The sequence below is a fragment of the Tachypleus tridentatus genome, chromosome 6 (assembly GCF_004210375.1).
Source record: "Tachypleus tridentatus isolate NWPU-2018 chromosome 6, ASM421037v1, whole genome shotgun sequence".
NCBI classification, from domain to species: domain Eukaryota; kingdom Metazoa; phylum Arthropoda; class Merostomata; order Xiphosura; family Limulidae; genus Tachypleus; species Tachypleus tridentatus.
Window position 1 is genome coordinate 168,077,771 of NC_134830.1, and position 22,505 is coordinate 168,100,275.

The 22,505-nt window shown below is 33.1% G+C and overlaps 2 protein-coding genes across 9 annotated transcripts in view; both read right to left on the reverse strand.

Moving 5' to 3' along the window:
* LOC143254404 (uncharacterized) overlaps positions 1-5,331 on the reverse strand; it is a 101,044-nt gene extending 95,713 nt beyond the window's left edge. For 5 of the 8 annotated variants that reach the window (XR_013030182.1, XM_076509514.1, XM_076509512.1 and 2 more), the window contains exons 1-2: positions 5,233-5,331; positions 3,583-3,705 (exon numbers count right to left, since the gene is read on the reverse strand). Coding sequence is in view for 7 of the 8 variants with exons in the window: in XM_076509514.1 (XP_076365629.1) it covers positions 3,583-3,705; positions 5,233-5,289 (180 nt within the window). In the remaining variant the exon portion in view is untranslated. The remainder of the gene's footprint in view (positions 1-3,582; positions 3,706-5,232) is intronic. The other 3 variants (XM_076509517.1, XM_076509515.1, XM_076509516.1) reach the window with 1 other exon arrangement.
* Positions 5,332-5,415: 84 nt separating this feature from the next.
* The window catches only part of LOC143251810 (uncharacterized), a 121,149-nt gene continuing 104,059 nt past the window's right edge, over positions 5,416-22,505 (reverse strand). Inside the window, exons 8-13 of the mRNA XM_076503053.1 lie at positions 19,259-19,327; positions 12,533-12,613; positions 10,464-10,508; positions 8,963-8,998; positions 7,240-7,320; positions 5,416-5,715 (exon numbers count right to left, since the gene is read on the reverse strand). Of these exons, the coding sequence (XP_076359168.1) occupies positions 5,416-5,715; positions 7,240-7,320; positions 8,963-8,998; positions 10,464-10,508; positions 12,533-12,613; positions 19,259-19,327 (612 nt within the window). The remainder of the gene's footprint in view (positions 5,716-7,239; positions 7,321-8,962; positions 8,999-10,463; positions 10,509-12,532; positions 12,614-19,258; positions 19,328-22,505) is intronic.

The window sequence follows — 22,505 nt, forward strand, 5'->3', positions numbered from 1 at the left end:
AAAAATTTGTGATATATCAGAAGAAAATATCTAGAAATGAAAAGTTAAAACCCAATTCACTTGAGTTATTGAAGCACTATAAATGGTGAAAAGTTTTGTCATAATAGTAAAATCAATATAAAATCATCTGAGCAAATTTTCACTGAAATTTTACAAACCAAAGGATTTGGCTTGTTCTGAATTTCACGTGAAGATACATGAGGGCTATCTGCGCCAGCTATCCTTAATTTAGCATTGTAAGACTAGGGGGAAGGCAGCTAGTCATCACCAATGCTTGGGCTACTCTTTTACCAATGAATAGTGGGACTGACTATCACACTATAATACCCCCATGGCTGAAAGGGCGAGCAAGTTTGGTGTGACAGGGATTCAAACTCACGATCCTCGGATTATGAGTCAAGTGCTTTAACCACATGGCCATGCTGGGTCCCAAACCCAAGGGCATAATTTTTCCTATACTGAAAATGTATTTCGAATAGGTATTTACCTCTCTCACAATATTAGCTATTCTTGTTGAGTGCTGTCCTCTATATGCAAACTTTTACTTTATGCATGTCACAAGCCTTGCTCTTCCCCTTTCCTTGTTGAAATTACTATATTTCAACGTGTCTCTCAAGCAGATCATCGTGTGTCATTTCTTAAGCAATAACAGCATGACATGCTCACAAGATGCATTTGACTCCTACTCTCCTTTATCAAACCTTCATTTTGGCAGAAGATGTGAAAACAGGAGAAATGGGGAAAAATGCAGTCGTCTTTTGATGACTTATAGACAATGGCAGAATCAAGTTTCGAGATAGCAGTGAAAGAGGGCCAGTTAGCTTGGTTCAGTTTCCATTGAGGTACATGGGTCGGGTAGTATCGACCACGGCCAGTTTCTCTCAAAATGATAGGAAAATAATCAATGGCCCGTGGGTCACTGTCAATCCTCCATGAAATGTAAGAGAAAAGTGAAAAATGGGATTATCTCCATTAAAATCTACCAGGATTAAAAAGGGAGACAGTGACTGTTCAAAGATGGCATCAAGGTCTGATTGATCATTGGTCTCTTCAGGAGACAGATGGAGTGAACTAATAATGATGGTACAATCCAATAAAACATGAATGGCTACAGCCTTCAAGGGTGTATTAAGAAGCAAAGACAGGGCAGGCACATGCTGATCAACTAGCAGTGCCATCCTTCCATCACACAACCTGTTATTTCTATACAAGGAAAACTACTGAAAAGTGACTGCATCAGCAGGTTTCAGAAATGTTTACTCTAATGAGAAACACATAGGATGACAAGAAGTAATCTAATCCTTAATGTCATCTACATTTGAACAGCAACCTTGGCAGTTCCACTGTATCAAAGTAGCCACTTTTATTTAAGCAGAGGGAAATTGGGCACAGGGCTCTTTTGTTTTGACCATGTTTTTTTCTTTAGAAGATCTATCGACCTCCATAGATCCTGTCCTGGGTCAAGTAGGCAGGTCTCTCTGGAGATAAAGATTCCAGTGGCTGAGAGCATGAATGAATAATAGTTTTGCATCTTGGTGCTGGAGAGGAAAATGGACTAGAGAAAATGCCCAAAGCCAAAGGAAGTGGACCTGGGGAGCTACAAGAAAGAGTGGTGGGGACAGAAATGAAGTAGACATAGCCTTGTCAACCCTTTTAACCACGGAGGGCAAAAGGCCCTTCAGGTGCTTTGCAAACGACTCTGTTGGAGGTACAGACAGATCTGTCTGCACTCCCTCTGTAGCAGAGTTGGAACAGAGTGTAACAGCATACATCTAAGATGTAATGGGGGGCAATAACTTCTGAGCCCCTGGGTAGGAGATATTGTTCATAGTCTTCAAATGTTGCACCTCTCTCCTCCACCCACTTAGGGTGACAACGAGAATAAGAAGGGTGTGAACTACTACAATTAACACAATGTGGTTCTAGTTCACACTCATAGACATCATTGTCTTTGCATCACAACAAGCACATTTTAAAGGACCACAACACAATGTCTTCAAGTAACCATAATACTGACACTGGAAACATCTGAGAGATTTGAGAATGTATGATCGTACCTTACAGTTCAGATAATCTGCCTTGATTGTGGCAGGTGGAAGTGGTGATGTAAATGGCAAAATCAGAACATTAGTAGGCAGCATAATTCTATCTTTGCAAGTGAAGAATAGGCATACTGCAGAAACGTCTTGGCTGGAAAAACCAGCGAGAATCTCTGGCTCATGGATGTTCTGCAAGTACCTCTCAAGAATAGCTCCTCTTGAAGAATTCAGGTTAGCATGGGGAGTAACCTCAAGGGGTATATCCCCATTGCTCTTTGAATTCAAGAAATCAGGAGGAGTTCAGTGTTTTGTAGAGAGGATGTTTTCATCAAAATTTCTCCAGATCATAATTTTGTTACTCACTTGGAGGAGCCAGCAAGCCCCTCTAACCTCTTTTGAATAAAAAAGGGTGACATCTGCCCTTAGATTTTCTAATATAATGAATGCAAAATGAGAAATCTAGGTTAAGAAGCCAACTGTGATGGTGACTGTTAAACAGTCATCCATTCATGGCTGTTTACTAATTATCGTTTTTTTTTCAATTTTATTTATTTATTTTTCGTCATGAATGGGGATATCCATAATAAAGTAAGAATATTTTGGTGCCCCTTGTCCCCATCCACCATGAAGCCCTAGGGTTTCATGAGTACTATACCCAAACACCAGCATCAGATACAATGTACATAACACCTGTTGAGAACATTGAACCTCATCCTTGGTTGACCCTAGTCCAAGTGGATTGACCCTGTGGGGCCACCTCAAGGCTGCCCATCTTCAAGAATTCAAAGCCAAAGTGGTGTTGGACCCCTCAATTATCAGAATCCTCTCCTCCTCTTTTGATTTCCACCTAATGCAGATCTTTCTAGATGTAAAATCATCTCCAGTACACATCATTCATCAGTTAATTATTTTGTTTGCCTTGTGTCACAAAATATTTTCGTGTATATGTGAAACTACTGTTCAGTCAGATCAGATATCAGTTAAATTCCATAATACATTTTTTGTCAACCTCTTAACTGTAGGTAATCAATGTTTTGGGCAAAATCACACACTTTGATTGCTTTAATTTAATTTTTAAACATTTTTCATAAGATATATTTTACACTGCTGTTAAGTTATTTATTCTCTGTGTACAAATTAATAGCTTCAAATATTTATAAAGCTAAAAAGGACTTAAGGATATTTTATAAACTCAAAAATATCCTTTATAAAAAGAAATCTGAAGAAAATTAAATAGATGGAGATTAATAATAGTGTGAAGGGTTTGAAACTACTACAATCTGTTCTTTTATAGATGATTTAGGCACAGTACACATGATGAAATTTAGGTAAAATGGGCAATAACTGCTTAGTTCAGAGTTACACTTTCAGATGAGAAACAAAAGAACTTTTAAACATTGACTTTTCTTCCTGAGCTGCTTCTGTGGATGATACTGCAAGATTTTCTCTACAAGTGTCACTCTGAACTACAGAGTCGCTTTTCACTTCACCTCTGTTTGTACTAAAATCTACTTTTACTTGAGTATAATAATTCAACACAAACCTTTCTTCCAGGTGGTCCAATGGGACCTGGCAGACCCGGAGGTCCAGGAGGACCCTCTATAAGTCCACCAGGAAAAGGACTTCCATCTAACATTGCTGTTAACCCCTTATCTCCTTTTTCTCCCTAGTATGATACAAATACAAAACATTTTTCACCCATCTGAATTGTATATTGTAGTAAATAAATTAGAATTATTGCAGTGATTAATGAAACTAGTACCATTAGTAACTTTTCAGAGATTTCTACATCCAATCCCAATTTTGAAGATGTTTTTGGCACAAGTGTAACATCTCATAAAATTAAAAAATATATATCTTGTCTTGCAATTTAAATTCGGCTATTTAAAAAAAAAAACATCCAAAAAGTATTAAAACTACAAACTTGTTTGAATTTTTTACAATATGTAAATAAAGAATATTAATTATTCCAAGTACAGAAAAACCACAGATTATGAAAAATTTTTTCATTATCAAAGAATTTCAAAACTTAAAGTTCATGAAGTAACAGATTTATTCTTATAATTAAAATGGATATTTCCCAAGGTACTATAAAATTAATATAAAATAGTTTGGTTTATTTTGAATTTCACCCAAAGCTACAGAAGGGCTATCTGCACTAGCCATTCCTAATTTAGCAGTGTAAGACTAGAGGGAAGGCAGCTAGTCATCACCACCCAATGCCAACTTTTGGGTTACTCTTTTACTAACGAATAGTGGAATTGAGCATCACTGTATAATATCCCCATGGTTGAAAGGCCGAGCATGTTTGGTCCAACAGGGATTTGAACCTGCAACCCTCAGATTACGAGTGGAAGGCCTTAGCCCACCTGGCCATGCTGGGTCAGATAAAATATTTAAAATAGATACAATTTAAAAACTTGCAAAAGATGTTCAATGTAATTTGCAAAACATAAAATAACTGTTTTAGATATTTAAATTATATCCCTTTTATCCATTTCGTACAAACCTGTAATATTCATTCATTTTAATTCTAATAAACATTTGAAATGGCTTTTTATAGTATAGCTTTAGGTGTGCTACAAATATTTCTTGACAACTTTAGTTAAAAATAGTAAGAACAAAATTTAGTGTAGATTTTTAATGAATCATACTTTACTGAATGTTTGAAGTTTTAACACAGTTTACACATTGTCTACCTCAAACCATGCTTTTTCTAATAAATTTGATAGACAGTGCCTTTGAGTTAGAAAATTTTAAAAGTAATTTATATATTTTTAGCAAAGTGAACTTGGCTGCTGATGAAATCTTTATATACCAAAATTACATACCTGGAATAAGAAAAGCTTTCTTTTTAAATATCTGATATGGACTTACTGCAGAGACATCAGTTCATTAAAACAGTTAATTCTAAGTTAAAAATTATCGTTTTAGGCTAGATTCTAGGATCTTCATTTTGCTCCACTGAAATATTGACATTCTTGAATTAATTTTATATACATACATACATACATATATACATACATATAAACTATATATAGTTTTGCCACAGTTACACAGTAATTACAACACGTTCCTTATAACTGTCAATTACTAGTCTTTCTTCTTCACAAAAACAGAAAATTTAAAAATAAAAAAACACCTTGTAACAAAATCAAATAGATGAAAAAGAGCTTTAGAACACTACACCTACAGGAATACCAGGTAATCCTGGCTTTCCAACTAGTCCTGGTAGTCCAGGGGCACCCATGAAACCTCTCTCTCCTTTAGTGCCCTAAGTGGTGAACAAATTCTTATCACTCATGTGTAACAACAACGAAATACAAAAATTCATTTTCACATTACATAACTGTTTTGTTTTAGAATGAAATTACACTTACAGATGAGAAACAAAAGAACTTTTAAACATTGACCTTTCTTCCTGAGCTGCTTCTGTGGATGATACTGCAAGATTTTCTCTACAAGTGTCACTCTGAACTACAGAGTCGCTTTTCACTTCACCTCTGTTTGTACTAAAATCTACTTTTACTTGAGTATAATAATTCAACACAAACCTTTCTTCCAGGTGGTCCAATGGGACCTGGCAGACCGGAGGTCCAGGAGGACCCTCTATAAGTCCACCAGGAAAAGGACTTCCATCTAACATTGCTGTTAACCCCTTATCTCCTTTTTCTCCCTAGTATGATACAAATACAAAACATTTTTCACCCATCTGAATTGTATATTGTAGTAAATAAATTAGAATTATTGCAGTGATTAATGAAACTAGTACCATTAGTAACTTTTCAGAGATTTCTACATCCAATCCCAATTTTGAAGATGTTTTTGGCACAAGTGTAACATCTCATAAAATTAAAAAATATATATCTTGTCTTGCAATTTAAATTCGGCTATTTAAAAAAAAAAACATCCAAAAAGTATTAAAACTACAAACTTGTTTGAATTTTTTACAATATGTAAATAAAGAATATTAATTATTCCAAGTACAGAAAACCACAGATTATGGAAAATTTTTCATTATCAAAGAATTTCAAAACTTAAAGTTCATGAAGTAACAGATTTATTCTTATAATTAAAATGGATATTTCCCAAGGTACTATAAAATTAATATAAAATAGTTTGGTTTATTTTGAATTTCACCCAAAGCTACAGAAGGGCTATCTGCACTAGCCATTCCTAATTTAGCAGTGTAAGACTAGAGGGAAGGCAGCTAGTCATCACCACCCAATGCCAACTTTTGGGTTACTCTTTTACTAACGAATAGTGGAATTGAGCATCACTGTATAATATCCCCATGGTTGAAAGGCCGAGCATGTTTGGTCCAACAGGGATTTGAACCTGCAACCCTCAGATTACGAGTGGAAGGCCTTAGCCCACCTGGCCATGCTGGGTCAGATAAAATATTTAAAATAGATACAATTTAAAACTTGCAAAAGATGTTCAATGTAATTTGCAAAACATAAAATAACTGTTTTAGATATTTAAATTATATCCCTTTTATCCATTTCGTACAAACCTGATATATTCATTCATTTTAATTCTAATAAACATTTGAAATGGCTTTTTATAGTATAGCTTTAGGTGTGCTACAAATATTTCTTGACAACTTTAGTTAAAAATAGTAAGAACAAAATTTTGTGTAGATTTTTAATGAATCATACTTTACTGAATGTTTGAAGTTTTAACACAGTTTACACATTGTCTACCTCAAACCATGCTTTTTCTAATAAATTTGATAGACAGTGCCTTTGAGTTAGAAAATTTTAAAAGTAATTTATATATTTTTAGCAAAGTGAACTTGGCTGCTGATGAAATCTTTATATACCAAAATTACATACCTGGAATAAGAAAAGCTTTCTTTTTAAATATCTGATATGGACTTACTGCAGAGACATCAGTTCATTAAAACAGTTAATTCTAAGTTAAAAATTATCGTTTTAGGCTAGATTCTAGGATCTTCATTTTGCTCCACTGAAATATTGACATTCTTGAATTAATTTTATATACATACATACATACATATATACATACATATAAACTATATATAGTTTTGCCACAGTTACACAGTAATTACAACACGTTCCTTATAACTGTCAATTACTAGTCTTTCTTCTTCACAAAAACAGAAAATTTAAAAATAAAAAAACACCTTGTAACAAAATCAAATAGATGAAAAAGAGCTTTAGAACACTACACCTACAGGAATACCAGGTAATCCTGGCTTTCCAACTAGTCCTGGTAGTCCAGGGGCACCCATGAAACCTCTCTCTCCTTTAGTGCCCTAAGTGGTGAACAAATTCTTATCACTCATGTGTAACAACAACGAAATACAAAAATTCATTTTTCACATTACATAACTGTTTTGTTTTAGAATGAAAGTTTCAAATTATTTATTATTTCTTTTCATTAAACATGATTTTATTTCTTCTACCAAACACCCAGCAGAAAGCTGAAATCCCCCCCATCAAAATCATTTCATAATCAGTTGAACTTTATTATCTTAAACTTCTCAGAGTTACAACACAGTTTCCATCCTGAAATCATTAACCAGATCCTTTGGAATTAAATATTTTCAAAATCCGTTCTGCCTGTCATTTTTGTTTCATCAGGAAATGTGGATATGATGCTTGCTAATATGGCTTTAGAAAAGAAATAACTCCCTTATCCGTTAACCTTTATTAGGATGTTAATTTTTATTTCAATGAAGGTAAATGAGTGTGTTTAGTTTACTGCGATCTTTAGAAAAGTTGTTAATAAGATGCCACATATTTTTTTCATTAGTGATAAAAATTATGTCAATGGAAATAGTAAATATGTTAGCGAGATAGACTGAAGGTTGTCTAGATGGAAATGGGCAAAAATTTGTTATTAAAGAATTTCAGTCTAACTGAACCAATTTAATACGTGGCATTTCTCGAGGTTTTGTGCTTAGACCATTGCTACACTTCATTAACATTAATGACACTAATACAAGCATTGTATAAGATTTAGAAGAATCAGACATATCTTCAGTTGGTTTAGCTTTTACTTCTCTAAAAGAGTAATGAGGGAAAATACAACATAAACATTTAGAAAGTGTAACTATGCTGCAGATTATGAAAACAAATGTATGAATGGGGATCAGGGATAGATTTAGAAATTAGTTTTCTGTCTATTTAAGAAGGTTGGGAATAAGAATATCCTTGATGGTCCTACAAGACTTCCTTGATATATTATAATCTATAATTATTATTTATTTCCAATTTACCAAGTATTTATTTATAACATTTTATGTTTGATTTTCAACTATATGCTTTTTCCATGAAAAAAATACAAACCTTGTTGACATGTATATAAACATTTATGAGTTATATATTTTATTTCCTTCTGTCTGATATATAAACATGCCATCTAACAGTTAGAGAAATAAAGGCAATATATCTCAAGTTATAATACTGCCAACAATCCAAAATGCTGTAGAGGTTTTTAATATCAAGTTTAACAGAATTTGCAGTGTTGAGGACATACAATATATTACTTTTAAAATATTATGTTAATATATGAGCAGATTAAATTTATAGAAAACACATTTAACCATTTATGATAAAATTAAAATGACAAACTAACATACATGTACTGGCAACAAACCTTGTTTAAAGAAATTCTTTTTCAAGCATCATTTAAAATGTGTCATGATAAACAACTTCTTTGAGACAACTACAGTATTACCAAAAGAATTGAGATTTAATGGGCACTAGGTAATAAACCCACTTCAACCATATAGAATATAAATTAATAACTGGCACAAATTATTCCTCTATATAGAACACATTTATGTAAAATATCTCTTAAAGGGAAAACTAGTTTAATATTTGTATGCACTACTCTGTAAATAAATTATAAACCTTTTTGTATCATCAACCAAATTCAATCTAACAGCTTACCTTTGCTCCTGGGAACCCAGTTTTTCCAAGAGATCCCTATAATACAACAGAAAATTCAATGAGTTTTGTATGCAATGCCAGAATTATGTGATACTAGAAAGATACTATGTACATTATACATACAAATTCTTGATAGGATGAAAGGCTTTTCACTAGATTTTCAAACATGGCTACAGGGATTCGCTCTTATTCAGCCACAACAGCATTAGTGAGGTTGGGCAAGAAGGCCTGGGTCACAGTCAGCGTTCCAATTCATCCAAAAGGTGTTTGATGGGGTTGAGGTCAGAGCTTTGTGCAGGCCAGTCATGCTCTTCCACACCAGCCTCAGCAAACCATGTATTTATGGATCTCTCTCTGTGCACGGGGCCATTGTCATGCTGAAACAAAAAAGGGCCTTCTCCAAACTGTTGCCACAAAGTTGGAAGCACACAATATTCTAGAATATCACTGTATGCTGTAGAATTAAGATTTCCCTTCACTGGAACTAAAGAGCCTAGCCTGAACCATGAAAAACAGCCACAGACCATTGTTCCTCCTCCACAAAACTTTCCAGTTGGCATTATGCACTTAGGCAGGTAGCGTTCTCCTGACATCTGTCAAGCTGCCAGAGAGTGAAGAATGATTCACTCCAGAAAATGCATTTTCACTGCTCCAGAGTCCAATGACAGTGTGCTTTACACCTTCCAACCATTGCTTGGCATTGCTCATATCAATCTTAAGCTTGAGTGTGGTTTCTCAGCCATAGAAACCTTTTTCGTGAAGCTTCCAATGAACGGTTTTGTGTTGACATTTTTCCAGAAGCAGCTTGGAACTCGGTAGTGAGTGTTGTAACTGTGGACAAACAATGTTTAAGTGCTACGTGCTTCAGCACTTGGCAGTCCCATTCTGTGAGCTTGTGTGGCTTACCACTTCGTGGCTGAGCTGTTGTTGCTCCTAGACGTTTCAATTTCACAATAACAGCACTTACAGTTGACTGGGGCAGCTCTAGCAAGGCAGAAATTTGACAAACTGACTTGTTGGAAAGGTGGCATCCTATAACAGTGCTACGTTGAAAGTCACTGAGCCCTTCAGTATAACCCATTCTACTGCCAATGTTTGTTTGTGGAGACTGCATGGTTGTATGCTTGATTTTATGCACCTGTTAGCAATGGATATGGTTGAAATAGCCAAATCCAATAATTATAAGGGGTGTTCACATACTTTTGGCCATGTAGTGTATTTCAAAATGGACCAGGCAAAATATTTTTTAAAATTTCATCCTTTTATATGTATTTGTTCAAAGTTTCCATATAAAAATTAAAAGGCTGAGTAAAAGATTAAAATATTCAATATTATTAATGTAGTGGAATTAAATAACAAGATGGGAGAACTTCCAAATATTTAACAACTACTGTTTATATTTTTGCTTTATTAGATAATGTGATAGAATGTTTTTTAATACTTTTTATAACATGAATTTGGTATGATAATGAATCTTAATGAAGTGTTTTTGGGCACTAACCTTTGGTCCTGGAGGTCCAACTGGCCCTGATTCTCCTGGTGGACCCTAGAAAAAATTTAGAACCAGATCATGCCATGTTCTCTAAGATTAATCAAAGTATTTTGAATAACAAAAAACTTTACACATACAAAAACAATTAGTAATTTTTGAAATTAATAAAATTTAAATAAAACATTCCAAAAATGTATTCACTATCAAATTGCTACCAGTTAATGTATTAAGAGCTAATACTTGATCAAATGATTACATGCTCAAATATTTCTTGAAGTTTACAGAATTACACTGTGAATCTTCTTACTAGAGAACTCAAGAAAAAATTCACAAAAAAAAACATAACAAAGAGACATGCATAATATTCCTAAAATTTATTAAAAACATACTTGTGTAAAACAGTTATGGTACAATACTTTTAAAATACAAAAAATACAATTATATGAACAAAATTTATTAACTTTTTCTTTTTAATGATATTAATTGTTTTCTGGACGATGAAAAATGTGTAGACTTAGTGTATTTAGATTTACAAAAAGATGATGCTACACAAAGGATTAAGTAGGAAGATTACATCAGTAAAATTTGGGGAAAAATCAGTTAATCGGATATGGGAGTAGCTGGGTGACAAAAAGGTTCTTACAAATGGCATCCAGTCAAACTGAACCATTGTTGCCAGTAGGGTGCCTCAGAGGTCAGTGCTTTGTCTTTGCTGTTTTTTTTTTATATATATTTACACTAATTATATTGTGAGGGCATAACTAGTAAATTAATAAAGTCTGATGGTGATATGAAATTGTTTGGTAATTCTAATTGTACTGAGAATGTTAACTACTACAGAATGACTTAGAGCAACTGATAAATTAGACAAATACCTTGGCAAGTAACCTTTGGTTACAAGTTTGTCACTTGGATTATCATAATTTATATAAAATGTTTAGTATAAATTGGAATTCACTTAACACAAGTGAAGAAAAAAATCTTGTTGAAGTGACAGGTATCTCTAAATGATTTAAACCATCAAAAATACTCTGTTCCTAGCAACAAAGCTAATACAGTTTTAAGATGTTCTTGTACACATAGTGATTACAGGTAAAAAAAAAAATGATATTTTGATACAACTAATAGTGAGGCCTCACTCAGAATACTGTGTAAGGTGTTGTACTTACATAAGAAAAGATAATGACTTTCGAAAAGGTTCAGAAGAGGTTACTAAAATGATTCTATGGTTGAAAGGGCTGTTTTATAGGGATAGGTAAAAAATCTATTAAACTTTTTTCTTGAGAAAAAAAAAGATAAAGTGATATCTTTCTCAAGTATACAAGATTATCTGGGGAGGGTCATTAGCATAAAAGCCTCTGGTTTCTTTGTGCTGCATTATGAAGACAGAACTTTATGATTTGAAAGACAAAAACTAAACTCCAATTAATACAGTTTTGTTTTTCTAACAATGTAATTAACTTACAGAATGATTTGATATCATCAGTAGTGGAGACCAGCACTTTACAAGAGATTAAGTTTAATAATCTAACAACTTAAATATAACAGTATTCTAGAAAAAAATTCTAAATAACCTCCAAAAAGATAATAAATTGTTTCAAACTGACAAACTTATCCTCGTAAAGTTCCATAAAAATGTCAAATTTAAGAAGCTTATTCACAATAAAGTCGTCAGAGTAAACTAATCACATCTGTGTGATGTGAACATTTTAGTCATAGTTTCATTCTTTTCTTCAACAACAAAATTAAACTGTTATTGATTTAAAATCATAAGCATAGCAAAAACTGATATTAAAACTAAAAGCAGGCAGAATGTAGTAACAAAATGAAACTTAGTATCAGTAGTAAGAATATGTAATAAGACATATTTTACAAGAACCATGAAAATAATAATAATGTCATAAATATAACTAAGAAAAATTACTTAAACATAATAAAAAATATTATATTATTAATATTAATTTTGTTTTGAGTTATCTTAAAACAAAACAATGCAATAAAAACAAAAAAAATTATAATGGAAATATTTTGCTTTTAGCTTATTAGAAAATATGACTCAGAGACTAAATGAAACTTACTGGTTCCCCTGGCAGCCCACTTCGACCATCGTAACCTGGAAGACCTGGTGGACCAGAAGGTCCAGGTTCTCCTTTGTCCCCCTTAAAACATATAACTAATCAGAAATCTGTTGTCAAGTTTATAGTAGGATCTCATTAAGTTAATTACTTGTATTTTGTGCCAAGGTACATGAAGGCTCCCTACACTAGCCATTTATAATTTTGAAAGTTGGTATCGTCAAGTGGTTAGGATACTTGAATTGTAATCTCAGGGACACAAGTTTGAATCCCTGTTCCACCAAACATGCTTGCCCTTTCAGCCATGAAGGAATAATAATGTTTCAGTCAATCCCACTATTCATTGGAAGAAGAGTAGCCCAAGAGTTGGTGGAGATTAGTGGTGATTGGCTGACTTCCTTTTAGTCTTTCACTGCTAAATTAGATATGGCTAGCACAAATAGTCCTTGCATAGCTTTGTGCGAAATTTAAAACAAACCCTAATTTTGAAGTGGATTTGACTGTTACTTTTATAATGCACCTATAACCTCAAAATGTGAAGCACTATATTTTTGCTTTGTTGGTAACTGGACACAACCCTGATGTCTAAGATTCATAATCTGGCATGCTAACCACTGGTTTGTAGTTAGTCTCCTTATTCATGTTAATATTTATCAGTAGTGTATTTAATAAAATTGATTATTCAAATATTTTAATGCTTTAAAAATATTTTTTAGAAATTTCAATTCATTGATGAATAACATATTAAATTCTTTTTATTTTATTAGGAAATTAAATCTATGGTTGACAGCTTGTTTTCTAATAATCTTTCTTGTAAAGTATAAAATTCTTTTATTAAAGACAAAAGTGTAAAATCCTATAACCTAACTGTTTTCAAAAGGTGGACCTTTGGACTTTTTTTAACACCAACAAACTGATTATGTTTGTCCGCATAAAAAATATGTTTACTTTTCAGAAGGGCTCAGATTATACAGTTTCATATTTTATCTCTGCATTTTGGAACATACATGTTTTCCTAACATCATCAACACATCTTTTATTAACTTTACATTTGTATATCATAAGACTAAAGCAGCAATCATGGCAAGAAGGGCTCTTGCTGTTTCTGTCAGTTTAGGTTTGATGAATTTATTTACCTCAGTTTTACTTTGACAATAAATAATTTGAGAATTTCCATGCTGAGTGAAAGGTTTTATTGTGATAATACACTACTTTATTTTTCTAAAAAAACTGAATAGTTTATGCCTGTGCACCACATCAGAAGTTATCTTAGTAGTTAATGTTTCAACACCTATGCATGAATTTCTTCACATGACAAAGTTATAAAAACACTGAGTTATTTACAGATATTTTAATTTTCTTAACACTCCTACGAAAAGTGGGGCCTAATAGGCCCCAGAGCAACTTGAAAGGTTATTAATATTAGGCTAATAATTTTGTATTTAAATGAAATTGCCATTTAAATCCATTAATGAATGGATTAACGAGATTCCCACTGTCCCTATCTACTATCTAGCGAAACCACAGCCAGGGGAACGGGCTTGGAGAAATCAGGACTAGAAACATCTTTTCGTAGGAGTGTTAAAGTTAAAATAAAAAAATTGTGTTATGGATATTATGTAAATTAAACTTTCATGTTATAGATATTTTCAAAACTCTTTTTCAAACCCAGATTATAAATGAACATGTTGCAAAAACTTCTATATTTTTATAATTAATGTTAATTTCAAACAGGTACTTATCTCTGATATAAAAAATACAAAACATTTATGTTGGTAACAAATATGTGACTAAAATTCTGAGTGTTCTTAACTCAATGCAGAGCATGTACCAGTTTACTCATGGTTCTCCACTTTCCAGCATTCCATGTTGCATCAAGAGGATATACACATCCGCTTTCCTGCTGTAATTCATGTTTGGTAGTTGCAGTGACATGTATTGCTAAGCAATGCCACATAGAGCCTGTGCTCTGATTCTATTTGACAGTGCCCTGAATCCCAAGTTAATGTCTTGAAAAACCAGAATAGAATCACACTAAAAGATAGAAATATTCCGTGTCTAACACTTCAATGCCTTACCCATATCTCTCACAAAAAATTCACAAGACCTTCAAGGATGAATCTACTTGCAATGAAAGCCATGAAACTGATATAGTTAAAATATAATAATTCAAATACAATTAGGAACATTTTAAACATTTCAAGTAGTAAAAACAATTTTAATACATGGTAAATAAATATACTGCAGAATATCACCTAAAGGTTACTGTGGCCAAAACATCAAATTAAGACATAATCAAATGACAAATTTGGCGAAATGCAACTCAAAAACAGATTTCTAAAGTATGTTGAAACATCCTAGTAAGCAAGATTGATCAACTGCACAAGGCAATTTGTTGAAGTGCATGGTGCTAGACCTAAAGAATGTGATTTATTGTAAGATATAAACAATCTTTTTCAAGTTTAGTAGAAGTGAGATAAACATAAATAGCTTTGACAAACCATAAAAGCCAAAAAAAAGAGAATCAGCCAAGGTAGACAACATAACAAATGCAAAATGGTGGTTACCTTCTCTCACAATTCAAGTTTTAAACAGAAGAGCAGGTCAAGGTATAAGTATAATGTTTTCAACAAGAAAAAAAGAAGGCACAACAAGCCTAAAAAGTATATATGTAAAAACGGCTGGTTTGGGTTGAGAAAAATTTTTATGAACCTGACGATGACCAAAGAAGGTTGAAACGTTGTTCACTCCTCTACGTAAAAGATTTTCTCACACCAAACCAGCCGTTTTTATGTATATATTTTTCTCTAAAAGTGGATTTTCTCGTCATCACTGAAGCCTAAAAGGTGTAAATATTAAAATGCCATCTGCTCAATGCCAGTAATAAAAGGAAATATGATTTGCCAGAAAAATGATAGAGCAAGCAAGTTACTAAGGGTTCAAAAGGAGGAGTAGCAAAGCATTAAAATACCAAACCCACATCCCATTTAGGACAATAACTAATAATGCAGTATCACTGAAAAAAAGGCTTAGTAGAATTATTTGAATAATGATAACAAAAGGGATTGATTGCTTCTAAGGCAACTGAATGTGATCCTGGCTGATTTCTCCAAGCCCGTTCCCTTGGCTGTGGTTTCGCTAGATAGTAGATAGGGAGAGTGGGAATCTCGTTAATCCCTTCATGCGCGTCACTAATTAGATGACGAGGCATTTGGCTATCGATATTATACAATTACCCAATTTTACGTCAGGGTCGACGATATCGACAGATGCCGATAGTGAAGACGCATAAAGAAATCAATTCATTTGCACATTATACCTACATTGGTCTAACGACAAGAGGCTGTTCAAATTTCGTCATGTATTGTGGGCGGTAATTGCCTTACCAGGCGAGGTGGTTTTCATTGTTCGCCTTCCACAATACATCCAGGGTGTAAAGTATCGCACGTCGGCACAAGAACTCTTCAAAATATTTAGATCTTATATCCAGGTCCGCCAGTACTTCCGTGTTTCTCGGATACCAGGCACTGCGGGCACCAATTGGTAAACCGTGGAAAACAATAGAAGTTGCACCAGTTAGATCTTTAATTTGTGGTTCGAGCTCTTCATAGCGGGCGACCTTGGAATTATATGCTTCCTCTAGGGAGCTATACATGAGTTCGTATCGGACCGTCACATCAACAACCACCGCTTTTTCCTCACGATGGAAGATCAGATCCGGCCTTAAGAGAGTCATAGTTACTCCCGCCGTTTACCCGCGCTTGGTTGAATTTCTTCACTTTGACATTCAGAGCACATTCAGCTCTGTAATCAGCTACATAAAAAAGAAGTCATGATTTTTTAACGAATACATAAAGAAATAACTCATTTGTTGAGAAAAACAAAATATAACATGGCTTTTATGCAAACTCTGAAAGATAGTGCAATGAGATTGATAAATAACAGGAGAAAAGTATGGGCTTGAATGGGATAATATTCGAACCTTACATGAAGGGAATCCAATATTTTGGGCAAAGAACCTAACAAAAGCCAGCTGTGAAACTGTAGACACTGAAATTATTGTGAAGAATAAACATCAAAGGTTGTTGCAGAAGACGATTTCACAATGGTAATGGAACTTTTTCCTGATGAGAAAGTTGATGTAAAGGGGAAACCCAAAGTTGAACCAGCAAAAGTGCATAAAGAAGGAGAACTAAGCTGCATTTTAATGGATCTGAAGTCAAGCATCTCTAAGAAGCAATGTCCAATTGTAGATAGCACATATGAGTATGATCAATGGAATGACTTCATGAAATAAGGCAATCATTCCCAAAGTAGAAAGGATTTCTTTGGCAGTAGGTGTGGAAGACAAAAAAATAACAACACATGACTCCAAGGATTTCAATGCTGCAGGAGATAGCTGGAGTGTTCCTTGAATCATGTTGATTCAAATTTCTAGATGTACCAAATACTGAATAAATATTAAATGGGACTTGGAGTCACGGATGATCTACTTAAGAGCTGAGGTCAGCAGGGTGATCAAAAGAGTGTGTGTATATGTAAGAGGATGAATTGTCAGAATAACTCAACAGTACATATCAAAGTAGAAATCAGTATCAAAGTAACTGAAGAGTACAACAAACACTTTGACTACTTGACAAGAACATATTGAGCCAACTCCAAGTCAAAGGGGCAAGCAATGAACTGACAAACCAACTCCCCATCTATAACAAACACAAATAAAATTATGTGATAAGAGATGAAAAGGAATATGAAGGCAAGCATCCTATATATATGTATACCACTGTTATTAAATATTCACAAAGAAACTTCGTTTTGAAATTAGCTGTATACAGGTAAGCATAACTCAAATCTCTTGCTTTCTTTGGGACAACAAAGAGACAGAATTAAAAACTTGGAGAAGCATGATAAATTATTTCAACTGCTCCTTTCTGAAGAAAACCTGAGACTTCCTGATCCAAAAATTGTAAATAAACAGGATCAGAAGGAAGAGAAGAAAACAGTGGTTGAACTGAATAAGAATCATGAAAAAACCAAACTGAAAATTATCTAAAACCCAACAATCTTGAAGCCAATAGTCCCATAAACGAACAAATGACCAAAGAAGATCCCCATAAAACCAGTCAGAACAAAAGAAAATCAATGAGTAGGCTTATTTATCCTATTTTTCTGTTTGGTTTACTCAAAACATTTCGAGAAGGTACAACTGAACGTGGTGGGTGTTGAATCAAAATTACTCACTGGTCAACTTGAAGAGATATGATGAGCATAAGAAAAATGAGATGCTAAAACCCTAATTACCTCTTGCTAGGAAGGCTCTCATGAGCGAGAAACCTGTTTAGTTGAAATACCTGCAAAGAAACACAATGCTGGAGAGAAGCTCTTTTAAGGTCAGGTGAAATGTTGGTCTAAAGCAATCACCCTGCATGATGAGTTAAAGATCAAAGAAACCTAATAACCACAAGGTAACAAAAATAACATTAGTGAGATTTATAGTTCATGAAGACTACAAAGCAGTATTTGTTTGTAACTAAAAGAATAAGGGGAATGAGATTAGCTAATAACTGTACATAAAAAGAATGTCTTAAAACAAGAAAAATAATGGCACACAACAGAAAACTTGTGTGGGTTAAGATTAAAGACTTCTAAAAGTTAAGGGTCAAGAATTCAAGTGGTTTGAGATGACCCTGATAAAAGTCCAGCTAAATGATGAATGCAGGAAATATAAAAGCAAATAATATCTTGGTTTCTAAAGGCTTGGCCCAGGCATGACCAGGTGGATTAAGACATTCGAGTCGTAATCTGAGGGTCATGAGTTTGAACCCCTGTTGCACCAAACATGCTCGCCCTTTCAGCCATGGGGATATTATAATGTGACGGTCAATTCCACTATTCATTGGTAAAAGAGTAGCCCAAGAGTTGGCAGTGGGTGGTGATGACTAGCTGCCTTCCCTCTAATCTTACACTGCTAAATTAGGGATGGCTAATGCAGATAGCCCTCATGTAGCTTTGCACAAAATTCAAAAACAAACAGTCTCAAAGCTTACTATAGAAGCATTTGGTGCAGTCAGTATTTGATACAACAGCTTGATAAACATTTAAACACATATTTCCATTACCAATACCAAACGATCTCTAAAACATGAAAGATACAATTAAAATTAGTTCACAATTGTTTAATCAGTAACTACTGATGAAAATGAAGGAAACAAATACATTCATAACTGGTGTTTCAGTTCATATATTTTTACATTAATTTCTTTACAAAATCTTAAGACATAAAACTATCCAAACACTCTGATGATTTGTGTTAAAATGGTTTTCACTAGAATAATGTTTAAACCAATACAATTAATGAACAGAATACACACACTACAAGTGCTTATGCCAGACTGTATTCATTGAGAAACTATAAAATGAATGAAATGTTATTTTTTTACACCTATGGTAAAAAAGGAAAGCCTCTTTAACACTTACTTCAGAGTGAAAAAAAAGGTTTTCAAAATACCCTTGCTAAATAAAGGCAGAAGGAATATTGCACATATTATGTTCAAAATTACATGTTTTTCAAAACAATATTTCTGTCATATTCAGAAATAAACAAGTAATTTAATATTTAGATATTAATATACAAAAAGCTGTAGTTAAATACAGTCATTTATAACAGGATAATAGAATTTGATTTACCTCTTTCATGAACTGGTACACTACACTATTTCTATAACTAACCTTAAAAACAACGATTTCTGCAGTGCCCATTGCTCCTCCTTGAAGGTGGGTAACTGAGCGTTTGACATCCTGAAAAACAATATTGTATGAAATTTGTAATTTATATGCACTGAAAGTGCTTAATTAAATTCCCAAATAATTACAGACATTTATCTAGAAATTATTTTAAAAGTTTTTATGCAATTATAAAAACTGAGTTTTACAAGTAAAAAACAACATTGTCATTAGATTGTGAGTTATGACGTTGACAATCTTATAAGTATTAAAAACAAATTAAATAAACAATATTCAAAACATAAGTGACAGCCATTCTTATTACACCTTTTCCGTACCATATTTCTCAAATAATTCAGCTAGGGGTAAATTACAATAGCATAATGAAATATAAGTAGTATAGAAAAAAGAAGTTAAACTACTTACAAGAATCTTATTGTAAACGTAGAAGGTATAGTACACTAATGTATCAAAAACACACTTTCTATTTCTTCATTAGCCAGTTTTCCACGTTGCTTGGGAAAATTTAAGTGGAAAAGTAATGCATTAATTTTTGAAGTGAAATCTACATGTGTGTGTTTCATACCCATATAGATACAGCAAAAGCCAACTTGCTTTACAATGCTTACTTTGGCAGTAAGATTAGCAAAATACATTAATCAGAAATGTTAAGAAAATATATAATTGATTTTTTCAATTTTAAACAAAAAACGAGGCTTTTATTGTTAAGAAGGTTCAAAAGCATTCAAGACTGTAGGTGATTTTAAATCCACACACAATACTTATTTGACACTTTTCACAGAAACGTTTACATCAATGACTTTTATCCTGTCTGTCTCTTATTGTTTACAGTATGTAAACATTCTTAACAATATAAATAATGCATAAAAACTAATAACATTTTCTTCATATGAAAAGATTTAGAATAACTTTAAATTTGGTTAGATACCTTCAATAGAGAGCTTGTATAAGTTATTCATGACTTTGATGAAAATTATGCTATAAAGAGGATGGGAAAAAGTAGATAAGGAGCAGAAATTAATGAAGCAAAACAGAAAATGAATAGTGTTAGGGTAAGGAGGGAAGTGTCAAGTTTACAATAGTGCACAGTAGTAAACTAGTGCTATTGGGGGAAGACTAATTTAGTATTGAGGCACCATTCCCTAATAGATCTAAACCTTTCCCTGTTTAAAAAGGAAATAATCAAATATATATATATATACTACGTAGCTCTCTTGGTAAGTATACTGATAAAATTGTTTATAGTTATAGGCACAGAAAGACAAGAACTGGAATTTCTTTGCCAGGAGCTAAGGTAGAGGACATTATTGAATATGATGCCAGTTTAATTATTGGTACCAAAGAATATTCTCTTTCAGTAGTGCATGTAGTTAAAGGGACATAAAGACAAGAACAAGAAAAACAAACGTGCAGTCTTTTAAGAAGTGTGCCCTCAACTTAGCAAGATCCTACGTTTAAATAAAACATTACCCATCATCACTTAAAAAAATAGGTAAGCTGATTGAAGCTGTGGGATATATTTCTGAGTAAGAGTAAAGCTGTGAGACAAGTTTTATAATCAGAAATGGAAATAAGAAATTAAGATCTAATGTGTCATAAAACTGAAGTTTTGAAATATATATATTGTTTTCAATTCAAGATGAGATGTTCTCCTAAAAAAGATGAAAAGGCTAACAGAATGAATAAAAAATTTGCTTACTAAAGATATAATGAAGAAAAAATCAAATATAAATGATATAGGTTTAAGAAATTTTAACTTCCAGATAGGTTGGAGGATTTACAAAGCAGGAAGGATAATGATTTGTTTAAAAATAAATGATGAAATGAAGAGGATATATGAAAAAACTCATAATGTTAAAATTAACATCAAATATTTTCAAGTGTGTTAAAAGTAAGTATGATATTAAAATGGGGATTAGGCCCTCAAAGAATGCTGAGGGCAAAGTTTTTGTTGAAGACTATGAAAAAGGTATATATTTATATGTTTTCTTCTCGTCTCTTCATACAAGAGTATAGGATTTTTGTAGTATTTCTTAACCTATGAATTCTACGAGAAACTTTGGGATTACTTGAATTATATATGCACTAATCCCTTGATGAGAAGAAAAAAAGATTACGAAAATAAAAATAAGGCATAAGGATCAGACAATATTTTTATAAAGTTTTAAAAGAACTCAAATATTAGATATACAAGTTTTTGAATTTCATTTTTGATGGTCAAACAGATAGTGGGTAGGTGTCTAAGGTCTGGAAAGACCTTAATGTTACTCTTATTTTTAAAATGTGTAATAAGAGTTGACCTGCAAATTACAGATCAGTTATTCTTATATCTTTTAGAGAGAATAATTATAAATATTCTGATAAAGAAGTTTTTCAAAATCATCTAGAAATATATATAACACCATAAAAGAAAAGGAACATGAATTGTTTCCATGCAAAATGTCTCTTTATTCATCTGATAACATTTTTCAATGATGCCATATGTTAGTTGGAAACAATATGGCCTGGTATATACAGATTTTCAAAAACCTTTGACTGATAAGGTGCATCAAAAAAGACTAGCAAAGAAAATCACATTGGTGAGATGTGGAAAAAGATTAACAAATTACATCATAGGATGGATAGATAAGATAAAGCAAAATGTTATTATTAAATGGTGTTAAGTCACTTTGGGCCCTTGCTACTTGTAGACTGTCTCAGGGGTCAGTGCTTGAGTCTTTGTATTTTATTATTTACATCAATATTAATAGCGTGTGTGTGTGTGTGTGTTTATCTTATAGCAAAGCCGTATCTAGCTATTTGCTGATTCCACTGAGGGGAATAAAACTTTTAATTACAGCACTGTAAACCATAGACTTACTGGTGCATTAGCTGGGGACAAATATAACAGTGGTATAATTAGTAAAATAGAAATATATGCAGATAACAGTAACTCTTGGCTATTTCTAACAAAATTCAATCACTTGATTAGTAAACACATCTGGTATTTTCCCTGATCAGTTTAAAGACTTCATGGTGACAGCTTACTGCATAAGGATATTTATGATGATTGGGAATCTCAGTCCTATAAGATAAGTGACTTATCAGTCATGCCACTCAACTCGCCCCCCCAGTGGCTCAGCAGTATGTCTGCAGACTTACAACGCTAAAAACCGGGTTTTGATACCCGTGGTGGTCATAGCACAGATAGCCCATTGTGTAGCTTTGTGCTTAATTCAAAACAACTACTCTA